Genomic DNA, 19,559 nt, shown 5'->3' with positions numbered 1-19,559 from the left:
AGCATACCCAATGGTGAGGGGTTGGTAGGCCAAAACATCTGGAGACCCACAAATTGCCCACCCCTTGCTACAAAGAATGGTGGTAGATCCGCAGGAGTGCCACCCTGTGACCTCCAGGTTGAGGATCTGAAAGCCGTTTCACATGTTCAAGAGCAGCCTTTCCCAACCGGCTGCCCTCCAGATGCTTTATCCTTCACTGTTTTAAACTTTGGTAAACCGCTCAGACAGCTTCAGCTATGGAGCAGTATATAAATGTAAACAACAACAACAACAACAACTTCCATCAGCCCCAGTCAGCATTGGCCAACGGTCAGGGAGGCTGGGAGTTGTGGTCCAAAATATTTGGAGTGCACCTGGCTGGGGAAGGCTGTTCTGAAATTTCTCCATAGAAGAGAGTTCCAGATGGGATTCTTGCATGTGGATTGTCACCCATGAGGATACATGACCGAAAATTGTTACAAGGAAGCGTTTGTGTAGCAGGGAAGGGAGGGGCAGTGGGTTTAATGAGCAAGTACAAGGAACAGGAAGCAACAGGTTTACACTTCAGGAAAGCTGACTAAGCTGAGCCTTGGGCAAACATCTTATACTGCAGTGTGCTAGTGGTGGGAAAGGCGTGCTATGAACCGTACATGTTAACAAGAAAGAGAGAGAGCAGGTATATCCGAGAACAGGCAGGAGAGAGAGATCAGGGCAAACATGGAGATGTGGGCAGGAGATAGTAAATCTATAAGAGACTTTGGTGGGGAGGAGGGCTAAAGGAAGAAGGAAGAGTGTGGCGCGTGGTCAAAATCAACCAGGCTGCTAGTGCTACCAAACAAAAGGCCTTAGGAAATCTCAATGGCCTTATAGGCCCCTTCCAACTCTATTATTCGATGATTCTATTCTGTCCTTTCTCCTTTAACAGATTCCTTTTTTTTGGGGGGGGGTAAATAAAAAGATGGAAGACGTGAAACACGGGAAGGCTACAAACTGAAGACAACCACATCCAGGGGTGGGGGGGGAAACACCTCTCTAAAATTCTGTGAACAAGACAGGACAGTTGCACAATAAAAGCCATGTTTGGAAGCAAACCCTGTTCCATAACACTAAATGTCTGTGGACAAGCTGGAGTTGTTGAGTGGTGGACAGAAAGGCACTCTGCGTATGCTCAGGGGTGTTCCTCTTCATGAGTGCTTCAAATACTCTAGGACAGCCTTCCCCCACCTGATGACCACCAAATGTTTTGGACTGCAACTCCCATCATGGCCAGTGGTCAGGAATGTTGGGAGTTGGAGGGCACCAGGTTGGGAAAGAGAGTTCTGGAACCAACTTACAACTTATACTGACAAAGGATTCTTCAGTTTAGCCCTGTCATAGGAACATAGGAAGCTGCCTTCTACTGAGTCAGACCATGGGTCCATCTAGCCCAGTACTGCTGATACTGACTGGCAGCAGTGGCTTTCCAGGATTTCAGGCAGGATTCTTTCCTTGTGCTACCTGGAGAAGCCCGGGATTGAACCTGGGACCTTCTGCACACTAAGCATGTGCTCGATCACACTGAGCTATAACCTCTTCCCAATTAAGCCTCGGATACAGAATGCCTTGTCTTTGGAGAACAGCTCCGTTGGATCCAACCCCAGGGCCTTTAAAGCCTGCCCACATCTGCACCACACAAATGCGTTACCTCAGTGGTGCGCTTCAGCGGGTTGACTATTTGCCAAATGGCCAGGATGACAAAGTCAAGCCCAACGAGCAACCCGACGGTGGCGTAGAGCTTCCAGGGTTCCAGGGTCTGCAAGAAAAGAGGGAAGAGCGAATGAGGACAGATCCAGCTCAAAGGGGCCGTCTGGAACATAAGAAAACGTCACAGACCCTAGAAGGATGGGCATTCAAGCAGCCCTGCTAGATCAGAACAGAAGGCCCGCCTCGCCTAGGTTCAGAGTCGGTTCTGGGTCAGCCCGAGGCACTACTATTGTCGCTGCCGCCTTGCTCCTGCCGCCATTGCCGCTGCATCGCTCCTGCCGCCATCGCCATCACCACCGCCACATCTGAGAACCAGGCCGTGATATTAAGATTTCACAGGGGCTCTGTGGCCACCGTAGTTTGTGGCTACAGAGGTACTAATCAGAGCCTCCGCGATATCTTAAAATCGCGGCCTGGTTCTCAGATGCGGCAGCAGCGGCGATGGCAGCAGGAGTGAGGAGGAGGAGGTGGCGATGGCAGTGGCAATGGCAGCAGGAGCGAGGAGGCGGAGGAGGAAATGCCAGCGGTGGCAGAGATGGTGGTGGCAGCAGGTGAGCGGGGAGAGCGAGGTGAGTCCGAAGGATTCATGGCCGGCCTCGCTACTGGCTTTCCTGGTACCCAGGGACTTGCAAGGTCGAGTTGCCGGGTGGGGGGGGGGGGGAGGAATCTCGCCTAGGCGTTGGCACCAAGGAGAGGTGGGCAACCCCCGAAGCACCCCAAGTTGAATCGGGGCTGTTTCGGGGGCTCCAAACCTGCCTCTGAGGCAAATCGGGAATGACGCCGACACTATGCACAGCCCTAGTTCCAAGTTGTTTAGTTGTTTCTTTAAGGGATTTAAGTACGGCACCTTCACTCACATAGTTCTCAGGGCACTTTAAAAATAAAACGACATCATAAAACGATCAAGCCATAACAAAATAAAACAAAGTCAAGGAGGATTTGATCAATTAAGAGTTTTTAAAGGCCTGGAAGAATTCAAAACAAAAAGATCTTTGCCTGGTGCCAAATGATATAATATTGTCGGCATCAGACAAGCCTCTCTGACTGACTGATTTGATTTGTACCCTGTGTTTCTACCCAAAAATGGCACTCAAAGCAACTTTGAGAGAGAATTCCAAAGGTGGGGCACCACAACCATGAGGTCTCTGAGCTTGTTTGCATGATCGGGGCAGGAAAATAACTCACCGGGAGCAGCTTGCTGTATTGTCTGAACCTGGCAAGGGCTGGCGGAGGGGGTGTTTTACACACACACACACACACACACACACACACACACACGTAGAACAAACCATGGGTTCTGGCATTGTTTGTGATCCCACCAGCTGCCCACCCTTGTCAGGTTGGACGATACAAGCCATGGCCAGTCAGAGTAATGATGGTAATTACTCTCTGTCCCCTGCCCTAGTTGTCATCTATTTCATTTCCAATGCTGGGGGCATTTGGAGGAGAGATTCTGTGGATGACCTCAGTGGTTATGAGATTAAGCGATTACCGCAGAGGCCAGCCAAACGTTCCTGGGAAGCACACAGGCCAAGTATGAAGGCAGCAGCCCCTTCTCCTGTTGCTTGTTTCCAGCATTTGGTATTCAAAGATGGGATGCCACTGGAGATGGAGGTTCCACTTACCTGTCATGGCTAATATAGCTGCAGATAGACCCATCCGCTATTTATACAAGCTGATGGCGGCCACCACATCTTATGCATTCCACAGTTCATTATTGGATTGTGTGATTAAGCGCTTTTCCCTCCCTATTGCTAATCCATTCTGTAGGATGAATTGGAGTTTACGTATTATGAAAAATGTTTAAAATGGTCACTGTCTCTCTGTTGTCCTCAGATCTCATCAGATGTGATTTTGAGAAAAGATCTACACCTAGGTAGGACTCCACCACTGATCTACTTCCTCTCCAAAAGCCACTTTGCCACCATTTAAGCCCGTCTTCCCCAACCTGAGGCCCTCCAAATGTTTTGGCCTACAACTCCCATCAGCCTCACACAGCATGGCCAATGCTCAGGGATGATAGGAGTTGTAGTCCAAAACATCTGGCGGGTACCAGGTCGGGGAAGGCTGATTTAAACTAAGGTGTACACGAAGGGATTCATATCCATTCTAAATTGCATTGCGACAGGGTGCCTTGACACAATGCTTGAATTGCAGGGGGTGGGCAGAGATGGCCTGGCCCCCCATGTTTTTTGTGATGGCCCTCTTACCTGCTGTCTAAAGCTACAGGGCGGTTATGAGTTCAAGGTACAATTTCCTTTCACAGAGAAAATGTGTGCCCACCGCTCCCGGAACCTGTAGATGAGTGGGTCTAAAGGTAAAGTAACACCTGAGATCTGCTATATTGCATGAACCACCTCTCACTCAAAACTCTTTAACCTACAGACACACCTGTCAGATATGAAACACAAAAGATCTGGTGGAGTGAGAAACTCTAATCTCCATTAGCTATTTTCAGAATGGAACAAGGAAGTGGAGGTGGATTTGGGATTAATGTACTCTGGAAAAGATTAGAATCTTGTAAATAACCCCAAATCAGCCACCCATAATTGTGAAAGCATTGGATTGGCACTGACTCCTTGAGAGAATTTGCCATTTCTGTCTTTGTGCAGCCCCATCCCTACTTTGACCCACACATCACACCATCCCAGTTTGTTTGTTTTCAACCCCGGGTTATTGCAAACAAGCAAGCGTGCTACTGTGCACCACCAGATCCCTCCCGCTTTGAATGTGAGCAGCTAAACAACAAAGGGATGCTCCATAAGGCATTTCTCTGGCTTGTTGGAGGAGAGACAAGAAACACTTCCTGGTTCACATATCACAATAAACAACCCATGGATAGAGCATCTCTGGGTTGTTTGACTGCTCCCATTCGCGGCAGGAGTTCTCAGTTGTTCACAACTCAGGATTTAAATAAATAACCCTGGGTTGTTGTGATGTGTGAACTGGGCCTTTTCATGTTTTATAAATAATATTAAAGAAAGAAAGAACTAAAGTGCCTCCAATTATTCTCCCTATGCAACCAGTTACAGACAGCATGGTAAACAGACAAAATACCTGACCTTGCGTCGTTCTTTCTTCTCTTCCTTCTTGGTGAAAACGGTATGCACCCACCAGATCTTGGTGAACATACTGCCATAGCCCAAGCTAAAACCCAAGCCCAGGAGCCAAAGCCGAGCCTGTGGGGGGAGACAATTGCATAGTAAGACCACCCCTAGTTTTCCCAGCATGCCTAAGAACCGGTTGAAGAGCTGGGTAAAATGCTTTAAATGAATATAATAATAAGAGTCAAGTTGTCACCAGTGTTAATAAAGATTTGGAGGTAAATGTGTGTGTGTGTGTGTGTATGTGTGTGTGTGTGTGTGTGGCGGCGGCGGCAGCTTTAAAACTCCTTACTGAACTCTTGTTCATATATTTGCTTATGATGTAAATAAGAAAATATGACATGATGCATTGTGAAAAGTAAACAGAAATGACAAACACTTCAAATTTAAAACAATAAATCTACGGAAGAGAACCAATTTGGGAACTTAAGTCAAGTTTTAAAACTTGCTAACAAAACTATGAAGTAAATTTGGTTTTTTTTATAAAAAAAATCACATTGTTAAGAAGGCCTGTTCTAAATTTCCATTTAGAGAAATATTCTATAAACCACTAATAAGAAAGTTTATAAATATGAATGCCAGAGCACAAGGATTTGAGGATATAACATCAGTCCTCATCTTGGGCCACAGCTAGACCTAAGGTTTATCCTCAGATCATCCAGGGTTCACCCCTGCCTGAGCACTGGATCCCCTGTTTAGATGAACAGGTTTGACCCCTGGACGATCCAGGGATAAACCTTAGGTCTAGCTATGGCCTTGGTTTCTCTGCTCTTTTTTGCTTCAAGCTCAGAAATGTCCTTGGATAAGAGCTTTAAAATGGGCATGCTCCTAGAACATAACTTAAAAAGCATTGTTTTTTGCTTGCAACTACTATGTATTTTTGTATGGTTAATGCTCTTATATTAAATGTAGCGATTGCCTGAAATGTTGAAGTAGATGATGAAAAGACACGCCTCATCTCAGAGTCCTTTTTAAATTGTAGGTTCATCTTGGGCCTATAAAAAGGATGAATCCACAATCCATGGCGGGACTTTGTGCTGGAGAAATGGCATGTGTTCGTTTACCTGCTGATCCTTGATCATGCTAAATTTATCTCACAGAACCCCTGGGCAAGAACAAAATTTGTATTGCAAGATTTTACTATAACTGTGATTTGACAACAGTGTGTCCACCCCTCAAAATAAAAGATAGTAGCAAAGTGAGTTTGTGCTTTTTGCAATTTTCATCTTATTTCGTTTGAAAAGGTATCTAAAGTTTTCTTTTCTTTTTCTTTTAAAGCATTTTAAAAACAGCTCTGCTAATTCAAATTCCAGTCTGAATGCAGTGCGTTATTCCTATATTACAGACTGGGGGTGCTGCAACTGAAAAAGTACAGTATCCTCCATTGTTAATACTGTGGGATTGTGGATCAGGTTAAAAAAGTGTCACACAACAACCCTACAGTGTTTTCCAATGTAGTCATCCTGTCCATGTGGGCTGGAGACATGCGGAGGATGAGAGATTAGGAGACAACGACCCAGTGATGTAATATAGTGCTATTCTGCCCCCTATTGCAGGTTGTGGGAGACGGGTATCACAACCCACTTGTCTAATACTCTCCAGATTATCAGATAGGCTGAGACTGATAGCTAACCCCTCACATTTCCCTAGTGAAGGTGTCAAGGCTGCCACCTACTTGTCTTTAAAGGTAAAATACAACAGCACAGGCTGACATCACACAGATTATCCATGTATCAGTAACTAATTAAGATTTTTCGTTGCCTGAAGCAAGAAATAATATCCCCATGTAATGAGTTGGAGGAGTGTGGCTAAAAGAGAGAGTTTATAAACAGCCCTGTAACATACTCCACTGTTAATGAAGAATGGTAGAAGAAGGATTGAGCCTAGCTTGGATTCCCAGATTAAAAACCTCCTTACAGAACAGCAGGTTGAAGCAAAAGACAATCTCCTTCAATTGCACCTTTGTGCCCCCTTTCTAGCCCAAATCAAGAGGTCAGTTGCCTGCAGAAGCCTTGCATATGACTTGCCGCATTTTGAAATGTTTAAAAGCTTTTTTTTTAAAAAATCACATTTCCTGCACAAAATAGGTTCAGCACCCCACCACCACCTGCAGCCTTCCAGATGCTCTGGACTACAACTCCCAGGATTCTTGACCATTGGGCATGCTAGCTGGTGCTGATGGGAGTTGAAGTTCAAAACATCTCAAGAGAATCAGGTTGGGGTAGGGTGAACTACTGAGAAAGCACATGAACTTCCTAACTTTTTATTGCTTCCTTTTGCTATTTGTGTATTTATTTAATTTGATCTGTACACTGCCTTTCTACCAATAAAAATGGCACTCAAGATGGCTTGCAATCATAAATAAACTAGATTAAACCAGTGGAGGCTGGTGGCTCCAAATTTGGTGGGGCTATACATCCACTCTGGGTTTCAGTCTGAACCAACCAGAACTCTAAAGGAACTATCCACAGTGCGGAACCATAGCCCCAAGACACGTTCAACACCTTAGATAGCTTCTTCAGAGATCCAGCTGGTTTTGATTGAAACCCAGAGTGGATTCACAGTACCATCAATATCAGAGCCACCAGCCTCCATTCATATAAACAAACTTTTGGTGTGTGTGTGTGTGTGTGTGTGTGTGAGAGAGAGAGAGAGAGAGAGAGAGAGAGTTTGTCTGTGCGAGCATATACATGGTGGTGTCTGATCACAGCTACTTAATTTTTTTTATTTTATTTTCTCCACTTATTTCTATGGGCAACCCCAAATTCTGCTATGAAATCACAAAGTTGGCGGAAGCTTTGTAGGCCATCTGGTTCAGCCACCCCTGCTCAAGGCAGGAAACTCAGAGTTACAGCATCCCCAGCAGATCATTGCCCAGCCTCTGCTGGAAGACCTCTGTCCTTGGGGAAGGGAAAAAAAAGGGTCTACTGAAACTGGAAACTGGCCTTGTGTGTGCAATTCTAAACGTAAAGTTTACGTCCAATCACAAGATGCTCCACAGTGCTTAACCCAGAGTGGCCCAAATGTACCTGGCAAACAAAGGGGAAGAGGTCCTTGCTGATGTGGAGGCCATCCAGCCCGAGCGGGAAGACAGCGGCCTGTGCCAGCGCGCAACCCACTGCCGTCATGTTGTTGAGATACGGCTGTGAGTTCTGGATGTATCTGTGAAGGGATGGAAGCTGTCAGAGACCCAAAGTGGGAGGGTGGGGCTATACCACAAAGGGCCCCCGTCCCCGCTGCCCTCTATCTCCAGGCTACTGGGAACAAGACATTAATGTATCTTGCCTAGACTCTGCACTCTCCTGCAGTTCAAGTGCCATGGTGGCGTCAGAAGGAGCAAGCCTGGTCCTAGGCAGGTTGGCTCCTGAAGCTGGGACCCGCCCCCGACTCCCCTCCCACCCAACCTGCATGCCTGCCCCGGGCCGACTTACTTTTGTTGGTGTGCTTACGCAAGTCCTTCTCACCAGCGCACCGCCCGTCAGGGGTTTCCACCTTTAGCAGCTGTGCAGTGCCTGCGCGAGGTTGGCCAAAATATCACGAGAGGTCCCAGAAGTTCCCGGACCACTCGTGATACTTTGGCCAACCTTGCAAGTGCCGTGTGGCACCTACAGGTGGAACTCCCTGACAGGTGGTGCGCTGGTGAGCTGGGCACATGGATGCACACCAAAAAGAAGTAAGCTGGGTGGGTGGGCAGGCAGAGCCAGCTGGGTTGACTGGCCAAGCAGGTCAGGTGGGTGGGAGGTGTGCGAGTGAGCAAGAGAGCAGACGCTTCTCTGTCCTGCTGGTCACCTGCATGGCTGAACAGCAGACAAAGAAGTGATGGGCCCTTTGGAGGAGAAAAACAGCACAATTTGCCTCTCTTTCCATATTCCAGCACCTGCTGCGCCTGCATCAGGCCGCTTCATAGTAGGGCCTGCCCTGAGGAAAAGGGAAACTGCGACCATGTGGTCCATGGGACACAGAGAAAAGGCCGGTCTGGCCCTTGCATAAAGAGTAGAGGCAAAGGGCAAGGAGAAGGTGCAAACCCAAGATATCCCACAGAAAGGTATGGGTTGAGTCAGCAGCGTTGAATGGAGGGATGTAGAAAGCTGTCTTATAACAAGTCAGGGTTAGACCAAACTGAAGAACAGCCAAAATTACCTGATGAAAAGGAGAGACTCAGTCTCAAGATGTCAAAACTAGAGTTTTATTCTTCAAAGAAGGGCTACTAGGCCTCCAGATGTGAAAGCTGGGACAACTTTGAAGGATAAAGCTCTAGTTTTGACAAGGGCACAGTCCTATGCATGGGAGCTGTAGGACTTTTTTCCTGTCTAAACACGGATTGGACTGCGCCTTAAGCATATTATATCAAGTCCATCTAACTGAGTGTTGTCCACACCAGGAGTGGGGAAGCTAAGGCCCACCAGATGTTGTTGGACTAAGGCCATGCTGCCTGGAGCTGATGGGTGCTGGAGTCCACCAACTTGATAAGAGCCACAAGTTCCCTACTCTTGCTCTACGCTGATTGGCAGTGGTTCTCCAGGGCTTCAGAAGAGAGTCTGTCCCAGCCCTGCCTGGAGATGCCCAGGTTTGAACCTGGGACCTTCTGCACGCAAAGCAGGTGCTCTACCACTGGAGCTACAGCCCTTCTCTCTACAGCAGAAGAGTGGCCATGTGGGTTGAGCATCACCCACCTGACGTGCCCGTTGTAGATATTGAAGGCCAAGCAGATGATGGCCAATAGGATGCCTACGCTGGACAGCACCGAAACAGAAATGAAGAGTTTCTGGGAGAGATACCGGAAAGTGATGATGACCTTGGTGTAGTCAGCTGGCGGGACGCCCCCTGCAGGATATGGGGAGAAGAGAGAAGTGCAGGAGCCTTTTCACCTTGTATTTTTTTCCACCTCTAAGACCCATGTAGAGGATTTGTCACTTTTCTTTTCTGCACATGGTTTGTCTGCACCCCCTCGGCAAGCCTGAGGGCTGATTAACGTCAGCCATTTTGACACAGTGAGGCCAACGTGGACATGGATGGTTCTATGTGCTGATTGGCCGGAATGGTTTAACCAGTGCTCACCACTTCCTCCTGACCCAACCCATGTTTTCCAAGATAGAGCCAGTGGGGCGTAGCGGCTAAAGTGTCGGACTGGGAGTCGGGAGATCCGGGTTCTAGTCCCCACTCAGCCATAGAAACCCACTGGGTGACTTTGGGCCGGTCACAGACTCTCAGCCCAACCCACCTCACAGGGTTGTTGTTGTGAAGACAAAGTGGAGGGGAGGGGGATTATGTACGCTGCCTTGGATTCCTTGGAGGAAAAACGGTGGGATATTAATGCAATTAATAAATAAATAATATGGAGCAGCTGTCTCGGCACATACTGGAAGTCAAGTTGTAACATTCACACAAATACCAGCCTCTATGCCTAAAGACAACAACCTCTGGCAGTATCTGGCCATATAAAAAGTGGCCATGGAAATTAAACGTGACACATACGGAGCCGTGGAAAGGGGACCCTCCTTTGAACGCCTTCCACGGTCTCTTATTACCCCTTTCCTTTCCTTGGATTGTGCTCCTCCACCTATCCCTATGAAGTATTCTACTGTTTGCTTCGATAAGACATTCGGTGAGCCACTGCCCATGTCTACAGAACTCCTCCCAGACTGTCTAGGGCTGAGATGAGGACACCTATGCTCCTCAAGGATGAGGTATCTAAACCAGGAGTCTTCAACTTTCTCAGACTTGGGGTCCCCCTTTAGCCCAATCCTGCATTTGGAGATCTACTTCTTATTTACTTTTTACCACATATTTCTATGGTGGTCTTGGTCCACCTAGCTTTGCACTGACAACACATTAACTGGCAGCAGCTCTTCTCCAGAGTTTTAATCGGGGGACTTTCCACTACCTGGAGATATTAGAGCCCTGCTGCATGTAAAGCACACACTCCTAACCCAGAGCTATGACCCGACCCTTACAGCTCTGGACCTTCTTCCATCAGTTGCATGGGCCTGTCTGGGAACTGACCTCACGACCTCTTGCATTCATAGGCCCCGTTCAGAAGACACCTTAAACCACGGCTTTAACCACGGTGGTTACGCCAGAAAGCCAGGCCGTGTTCAGAAGACACCTTAAACCATGGCTTTAACCTCAGTGAATAAGCCTTTTTGCCTTAGTCACTGGCCCAGTTCAGACAACACACTAAACCATGCTGCTTAACCACAAAATGGTTAATGGATTCCATTAACCATTTTGTGGTTAAGCAGCATGGTTTAGCGTGTTGTCTGAACGGGGCCACTGTGGTTAAAGCATGGTTTAAGGTGTCTTCTGAACAGGGCCAAAGTGAGAATCAGTATTACTGGACCCTACCTAAGACCTGAGCAAGTTCTGTTTGGTGCCATTTGCTGCTGCAGCTACTACTACCATCACCACCGCATCTAAAAATCACTAGACACTATATAAAAGTTATAAACAACAACAGTCTTGCCCACAGGGTTACAGTCTAAAACAGTCTATTACCTATACATCCTCAAGCTCTCAAAATTATTTCAATCCCCACGGAGAACTGATTCTCATCGGCGCACCCCAAAAAGGAGATCTCTCCGTCTCTTACCGATCCATTTTTCATTGTTGTACCAGGAGAGGTTATCTTTGGTGCTGTCATAATACCCGATCTTCTTATAGATGCCATCTGTTGGCAGAGGGAGGCATTTCAGAGAGTGGATTCAAGCAGTGGGTTGCGTGGCAAGAGGAAACGAACAACTGAAGGACTGATTTTTCAAGCTATTTAAGTATTGCTAAATTCAATTCAATAACAAAATAGTTCTAAGCTGAGGCAATGGGTAATTTGAAGGGTGGTGGTCAGGAAAAATATTATGCCTTTTTATTCTCCCAGTATTTTAGGAAAAAGGAAAGGAACCTCTCGTGCAAACACTTGAGTCATTGCTGACTCTAGAGGAACGCCTGCTTTTGCTGACATTTTCTTGGCAGACTTTGTAGCGGGGTGGTTTGCCATGGCCTTCCTCAGTCGCGGTTACCTTTCCCCCAACTAGTTGGGTACTCATTTTACCGACCTCGGAAGGATGTCGTATTTTAACAGTCTATAACAGTATTTTAACAGTCTATAAATGAATTTTAACTTTGCTGTTTTAAATTTGTATTTTTGCATCGCTGCTGTTTTTATCTTGGTTGTGCTTTTATATTGTATTTTATATAATGGTTTTATACTGTTTTATACTTTGAATGGTTTTAATTTTGTAAACCGCCCAGAGAGCTTCAGCTATTGGGCGGTATAGAAGCGCAATAAATCAATAAATAAATTATGCACGGTACAGGGTGGGTATTGTGTGCCATAGTTTCAAAGCATCAAATACCAGTTATCCATCCAATTAGAGCCCTACAGATCGTTGTCCACAATCCAAACCACAATACGCTACGGAGAATAGCTGCCTTGCAGAAAAGTGCCAAAAGAGGAAATAGCTCCACTCAAGCTGACACGGATCCAGCACAATGATGACTCTTGCTCACCCTGAAGCTGCTCGATGAGAGTCCAGGCCATCCGAGAGCCACTGGCATCAAAGACCACATGTCCCTGGTGAGAGAAGGGAAGTGCATTAAGACGGTGTCCCCAAGATTCAGCCATACAGGGGAGCAGTACATTGATGGTGCTATATAAATAAATAATAATAATAATAATAATAATAATAATAACAGTAAGGTCTGGATCCTCCACTGTCTCCCTGCGGTGCTTTTTGTGAAAGAGCAGCGGATTCCAACAGAAGAACAGCTGTTTATCTCTTCTGGGAAGGAGTTTCTGGAAAGCATGTGTGAAATATAACTTATTAGTACATTTATATCCTGCCCTTTTTCCTCTTGCAAGGAACCCAAGGAGGCTCACGTGGTCCTCCTCCTCCTCTCCATTTTATCCTCAGAACAACCCTGTTAGCTATGGGAGGCTGAGAGTCAGTGCCCAACCCAAAGTCACACACTGAGCTGCATAGCTGAGTGGGAGGCTAGAACCCGGATCTCCCGCATCCTAGCCCAACACTCTAACCACTACACCACACTGGCTCATTGGCTTTACAGTGCCAAGATCCAGAGTTGGAAAGCTGTGCTCAGCTTGTTCATACCACATTCCATAATTCCACTCATGCAATATTTTGATCCTGAGTCTCGGTTCTGGGGTAGAAGTTAGGTCCCTGAAAACCTCCGCTTTCATTAAACAGCCATCTCTCATGGATGGTTTAATTGGTTTTTCTGCACACTGCAGAAGGTTGGACTAGAAGATCCTTGTGGTCCCTTCCAACTCAACAATTCTACGATTCTATGGTGGGGGGGGGGAGTCATTCAAGGTTCTAGCCATCATTATTATGAAGACACATCTAAAAATGTGCAAGCTATTTCAGCCAAAAGATTCTGTGGCCATAGGCAGGACTAGTACAATTCTTGTGCCCTGCTTCGGATATTTATCTCTCATTGGCCCCTTGCTTCATTTGTAGTCAAGCTATCAAGCCCTGTTTCCAGACAATTGCTTTTATTATGCAAAATTCAAACGAACAGCTCTTGCTTCAGGCTACATACAGTCAGTAGCCTTATGCAGCAATTGCTAACCAGCTTTTCTAGCAGGCTTTGCATAATAGACTATCTGGGTTAAAACACCATGCATGCCTGTTGCCACTTGTTGCCACTACACTGCTGCTGGCTCTTACAGCCCCCACCTCTCAGACTGAGCAGCCTACCAAGCCCCGCCCTCAAAGTGTGCCTTTCTACGGGGGCACCTGGCTCACTGCAAGTTCTCTTACAGCACCTCATGACCCTGTGTTGCTCCTCCCTTTTCATGTGACATCTGACTCTGGGGCCTCTTATTCCCAAACCAACCTTCCTCCTTTTCCTTCGGAGCCTCCATCCCCACAGGCTCAGGGGACGGTCCAGCCAGGCTACCATCCAACTCATTAGACTGCAGTTCAGTATCACCATCTCTGGCACCAATATTCTCACCCCACCCTGCACAGGTAACCTTGACACCTCAATGACTCATAGAAACGTAGAATAGTAGAGTTGGAAGGGGCCTACAAGGCCGTCGAATCCAACCTCCTGCTCCGTGCAGGAACTCCTTCCACTTCCCCCTGCCCTTCTCACTCAGAATCAGTTCCCAGGTCTTCTTGGGGCACATGTGCAGAGGGGCTGGGCTCAGTCCCTGCACTCACCTATGGTCTCCCATAATCCTTTCCTTCCTATATATCCTGTCCTGATAGAATCATAGAATAGTAGAGTTGGGAGGGGCCTACAAGTCCAACCCCCTGCTCAATGCAGGAATACCCTAAAGCATCCCTGACAGATGCTTGTCCAGCTGCCTCTTGAAGGCCTCTAGTGTGGGAGAGCCCATGACCTCCCTAGGTCACTGATTCCATTGTTGTACTGCTCTAACAGTCAGGAAGTTTTTCCTGATGTCCAGCTGGAATCTGGCTTCCTGTTATTTGAGCCCATTATTCCGTGTCCTGCATTCTGGGATGATCAAGAAGAGATCCTGACCCTCCTCTGTGTGACAACATTTCAAGTATTTGAAGGTTGTTTACCCACCATATTTGTTCACCCACCTCTCTTTTTCTGCCTCAACAGTGATGCTTCTTGAAAGCCCACCACCACCACTACACACACCCATAGTCTGCAAAAATCAAAATACTAGGTTTGAAACAAGAATGCAAATACACCCATGTGAGGCCAAGGAACCATATTTTGTACAATTACACGAGTTGCAGAAGTAGGCTTTTTGGCTCAGAATATTAACAGGCCTGTCTGCAGCTAGACGGTGGGGTCATGGCATAAACCACAGAATATGCTCAGGAGATAAGGCTCAGGGCCCCTCACCGAGACTCCCTCAAAGGCCGAGGAGTTGAGCGCCCGGTAGATCTCATCCGTGATGGTCCGGTTGTTGTAATTGAAGTCTTCGAGTCGCAGCCCTTTCTTCACCAGCTCAGCGGAGGTCTTATTGAGTGCCAGAGCCAGCGCCCAGATGGCGTCATAGGCCAGTGGGGCCTCCTGGAAGCCCCCTGTCTCTTCTGGGGTTTTTTCCACTCGCCTTGTCAGCTTATCAATGAACTCTTGTGACGTCTGGAGTAGGGAAAAGAAAAAGTAGAATTCCATTCTTATGCAGAACTGATCAGTAAGCCTGATAAGAGAAAGTATTCCTCTTTATCAGTGTTTTCAAATTAGGATTTTATTTTTCTGTATTTTCAAAGGAGCAACAGTAAAATTTTTAGACAAACAACAGGACATGGAAACCGTACTATCAAATTCTGAGAATAGGATGATCTCAAAGATTTGTTGTACTCAGTTATATATAAGTGAATGCATAGGAACAAAGTTTAAATTTTTAAAAAGGGAAAAAGATCTGAAGCAAAAAAAAATCCTCCAGAAGTAAGGTCTGTTGTTGACTTTTTGTGGTCTTTATTTTTAATATGCCTGAATTTTTGTTAATTAAAATATTTATATACCATTTTCCTAAGAGGTTCAAAGTAGTTTATATCACAACAAAAATACTACTTAAAAGTCAAAAATGCAGCATTAGTGTAATATCAACAACTGCATAAAAAGAGCCAGAGAAAACAACATTGTCAGTATTTGGATTGTTAAGTTGGGAGGATGCTGTTGCACCCGTGCCCTGACTGTGGGTCCCTGGTCGACAGCGTGCTGGACTAGATGGGCTCTTGCTCTGATCCAGCAGGGCTCTTCTGATGTTCCTAATATCTGGAATACCTTCCCACAGGAGGTATGCCTGGCACCAACTTTGTACTCTTTTGGGTACTCGGTTAAAACTTTTTCATTTGCCCAGAAGTTTTAAATTTCAATTTTAGCAGATTGAAATACTTTTTGCTTCTTTTATTGTACTGAATGTTTGATTTTTGTATATACTGCCCTGAAACCCCCTTTTGAAGGAAGCTGAATAAATTCATAAATAAATAGTCAATCTGAAGCCTGACTGAAAATGTGCCTTTTATACCCTTCTTAAAATGCTGTCAGAGAGGTAGCTGTCTTCTACTCTTTAGGAAGGGGGTTCCGTACGTAAGACAAGGTGTGTGTGTTGGATCTAGACGTAGTCATACTTTGAGTAGACTTACTGAAATCAATCATGAGCAACTCAAGTCCCACTTATTTCATCTGGGTCTACTCTAAGTATGACTTCACTTGGATCCACATGAATGTAATTACTGTAATAGAGCAATTCCTGGCCGTCACAGACCAAACTTGCTGCAAAGATGGCACGGGCAATAAGGCCTGGGTTCAAACAGAGAGGTATGAGGCTTCCAGGACGCTATGCAAGGCACTCAAGGTTAAAAACAAAAACTTGAATTGGGCTGGGAGGCAACTGGGTAGCCAGTGCAGCTGGTGCAAATATTAAGTGAAAATGGCTTCAAAAATGCCCATGCAAGTAGCACCTTTTGCCCTAGGGAAATTGCACCAGTGCCCAAACAGAGTGCATTTCCTTTACCGCCAAGCAAGTAGGGTGAAGGTTTCCAAACCAGAGAGTATGACTTCCAGACAGGTTTGCAAGTCCTGACAAGCTCTCTATCCAGCGTCCCTAAGTCCCTTGCCTTTTGTGGCTCTTCCTCACCATATTGGAGATGCTGCGGGTGTTCTCTGGATTCAGCATGACAATTTCGGTGGTGATGTGCCCCTCCACTGCCTCCCTCATCTCCTCCTCCGTGCAGTTAATGTTTGCATCCTTGATGCGGAACCAATTGTCGGCGTACCAGCCAATCAGGAACCAGACATACTTCTTCCCAAACAAGCGCTCCTTGTATACCTGTCCCCAGTGCCACAAAAGAGGAAAAAAGAAGATTAACCAACAAGTAGGGCAAGTCACTCAAGGCCAGGCACACAGCTGGTATGTCTGCCTCTCTGTTTTTAGGCTCATCCTCTATTCAGCTACAGATCCTTCTACTCCATATCCAGTCTCCCATCCCACATGTACCTTAGCATATTCTAGTCTGCTGCTCCTCTCAGACCCCGGTGGATATATACTGCGCTCTAGCTATACAAATCACCAAACTTCCATTCACTTTAGTGATGTTTTTGGAACCTCCCAGCCCCCACTGCTCCTCTGTTCCAAATTGCCCCTTCCTAAACCTGTTTTTCACATATCTGCAGGTTTTTGTTACCCATATTTGCATACAAGTCATAGTTAGGACCTCGGTTCTTAACTTCTTCCATGCCACACTAATTATACACTTGCTCCTTCTGTGAGCTTTTGCCTCCCACTCTGACTTTAAATGAGAAATCTGTTATCTCTCTTCTCTTCCTGTATCCCACAGAAGGACCTCCTTGTACACTGTGCACAGCCTTCCATCTATACACTCTTTTATGCAAACGCACCCATCTATCCGACTTTCCCTGTCCACACCTTATCAACTATCCCTGTTCCCTGGCTACCTCTCCCCGCTTCCTTCTCAATAACGCCATCGCCTCTGTTCATACAATCAGCCTCTGTCCACTGTTCACCTGTTCTAACATAGCGCACACACACACACCTTTTCCACAAACACAACACAGTGCAGAGGCCATTTCATTATCCTGAGACTACTGCTGAATTAATGTTCATTAAATAACCATGTGGACAGGATCAATCACGGCTCTTTCTAATTTGACTGCCACCCTAGGGGGAGCATAATCCAGTAGGAACAGACTGCGCTATTGGCCCAACCACATGGTCGTTTCATTCACACACACATAGATCCTAGCAGCGTGAGATCACACCACTGGGAAATGGGCTACCACTCTGCTGTGGGTGGGATGGGTGGGGGAGGACTACCCCCCCCCATCACATGCTAAGTGCTAGAGGACAACTGAGCTAGGTGTGCACAGCAACCCTAAAGAAGGACAGGCCAGCAACAGCAATCTGGAAGCCAATCTAACAGCAACATCATGCCTGCTATGACCTCTAGGGCCACAAATGGAATGAGGGTTAAGGGGGCCCCTCCCTGCAGTCTCACGCACTCCCGGAGGAAACCCCAGCTCTGCGCACCCACCTCACAGAAGACCTTCCGGGCCTCAGTCTCATAAAAGAGGCCAACGATGATGCGAGCGTCCTGGCGCTGTAGGGAAGGAAATGGGATCAGATGACTGGAAGACATTCCCCCAGAGACAGGTACAATCAGATATCAATCACAGACATGGGAGCATGTAGTTTACCAAGCGCACAGACACATGTTCATGAAATGCACACCTATACATTCATTCTTTAAATGTATAGCCTGCCCTTCCCCCTTAAAATCCCATATGCATATCGTTACCAGCATATAGAGACCAGAGACCTGCTTAACCAAACTCATTTCTGTACCACATACAGTGAAAACAGGCCAATGCTCTCATTCCCAACCCCCAGAAAAGTGCATGGGCATGAATCCCTGCATCGTTTCTCTCCCACACATTCCCAAATGTACACACTCCACAGTCTTAGATTAAATGATACAGCAACGAGCAGCCATCCCATAAACCCAGATGCACAACTCAAATCACTACCCATCTACACAAAAATGTAAGAGATGTTTCCTTGGGTATGCTACGAGCATGCATGGTTGAGCGTGCTTATACTCAGGTTCCTTACACGTAAGCCGTGCTACAATCAATGTATTTCCATACATTCTGGTGGTGGGCAGGGGTGTTTCACCTGCATATTATAAACCTGGAATGGATCTAAATGCATACATGGATACAAAACACTTCCATGGACATCATGTTTACTGCTTTCTATTGGCCTGAATGTGTAAACAGAAATGTGTTTCTAGGGAGAACAGGCTATACTTAATGTGACTCCCGGAATTCTTTGCTTCTCTCTTCCATTATGTTGATCCATACACTGATAAACATAAACACCGGCTAATATATTGATTCCTTGACACCCCAGCGATACAATGACCTAACCAGTGGGAAGATAATTGCCAAAAGGGTTTCTCAGAGATTGCTAAAACAAAACCATGCAGCCTGGTGCTCTCCAGATGGGTTGGACTACAACTCCTATCATTCCCAACCAGCACGGCCAATGGCACCAGATTGGGGAAGCCTACAAGACTTTGCTGGATCAATGACAATGCTAGCTCAGGGTGATGGGAGTTAATTTATTTATTTATTTATTTATTTATTTCACTTATATACCGCTCCCATAGCCAGGGCTCTCTGGGCGGTTTACAGAAATTCTAAAATTGAGGTAAAAACAAGTATACAAAATTTAAAACTCTAAAACACAGAACATACACACATAAAGCATTAAAAACCGATTAAAAACTAAACATGTGGGTAATTAGGATGTGCCGCCACATGCCTGAATAAAGAGGAGAGTCTTAACCTGGCGCCGGAAAGATAGCAGCGTTGGTGCCAGGCGAGCCTCATCAGGGAGATCATTCCACAGTCTGGGGGCCACTACTGAAAAGGCCCTATCCCTCGTTGCCGCACTCCGAGCCTCTCTCGGAGGGCACCCGGAGGAGGACCTTAGATGTTGAACGTAGTGACCGGGTATATTCACGTCGGGAGAGGCGTTCCGTCAGGTATTGTGGTCCCAAGCCGTGTAAGGCTTTATAGGCCAAAACCAGCACCTTGAATTGGGCTCGGAAACATACAGTTCTAGTCCAACCCATTTGGAGGGCACTGGGTTTGGGAGGATGCAAGAATTGCCTTGTTGGATTGGACAAAGGGTCAATCTGGACCAGAATCACATTTTCAAAAGAGGCAAGTCAGACACCTCTGGAAGTTCACAAGCAGAGC

The 19,559-nt window shown here is 46.4% G+C and overlaps 1 protein-coding gene across 1 annotated transcript in view; it reads right to left on the bottom strand.

Annotated features, from left to right (window-relative positions):
• LOC134395911 (gamma-aminobutyric acid type B receptor subunit 1-like) overlaps positions 1–19,559 on the bottom strand; it is a 46,007-nt gene that overhangs the window by 9,065 nt on the left and 17,383 nt on the right. Inside the window, 9 exon segments of the mRNA XM_063122152.1 lie at positions 1,664–1,771; positions 4,785–4,901; positions 7,856–7,988; positions 9,500–9,650; positions 11,416–11,493; positions 12,330–12,393; positions 14,670–14,912; positions 16,414–16,605; positions 17,828–17,893. Coding sequence (XP_062978222.1) covers positions 1,664–1,771; positions 4,785–4,901; positions 7,856–7,988; positions 9,500–9,650; positions 11,416–11,493; positions 12,330–12,393; positions 14,670–14,912; positions 16,414–16,605; positions 17,828–17,893 — 1,152 coding nt within the window.

Source organism: Elgaria multicarinata, chromosome 3 (assembly GCF_023053635.1).
Source record: "Elgaria multicarinata webbii isolate HBS135686 ecotype San Diego chromosome 3, rElgMul1.1.pri, whole genome shotgun sequence".
Classification (NCBI taxonomy): domain Eukaryota; kingdom Metazoa; phylum Chordata; class Lepidosauria; order Squamata; family Anguidae; genus Elgaria; species Elgaria multicarinata.
This window is presented reverse-complemented; position numbering and strand designations above follow the sequence as displayed.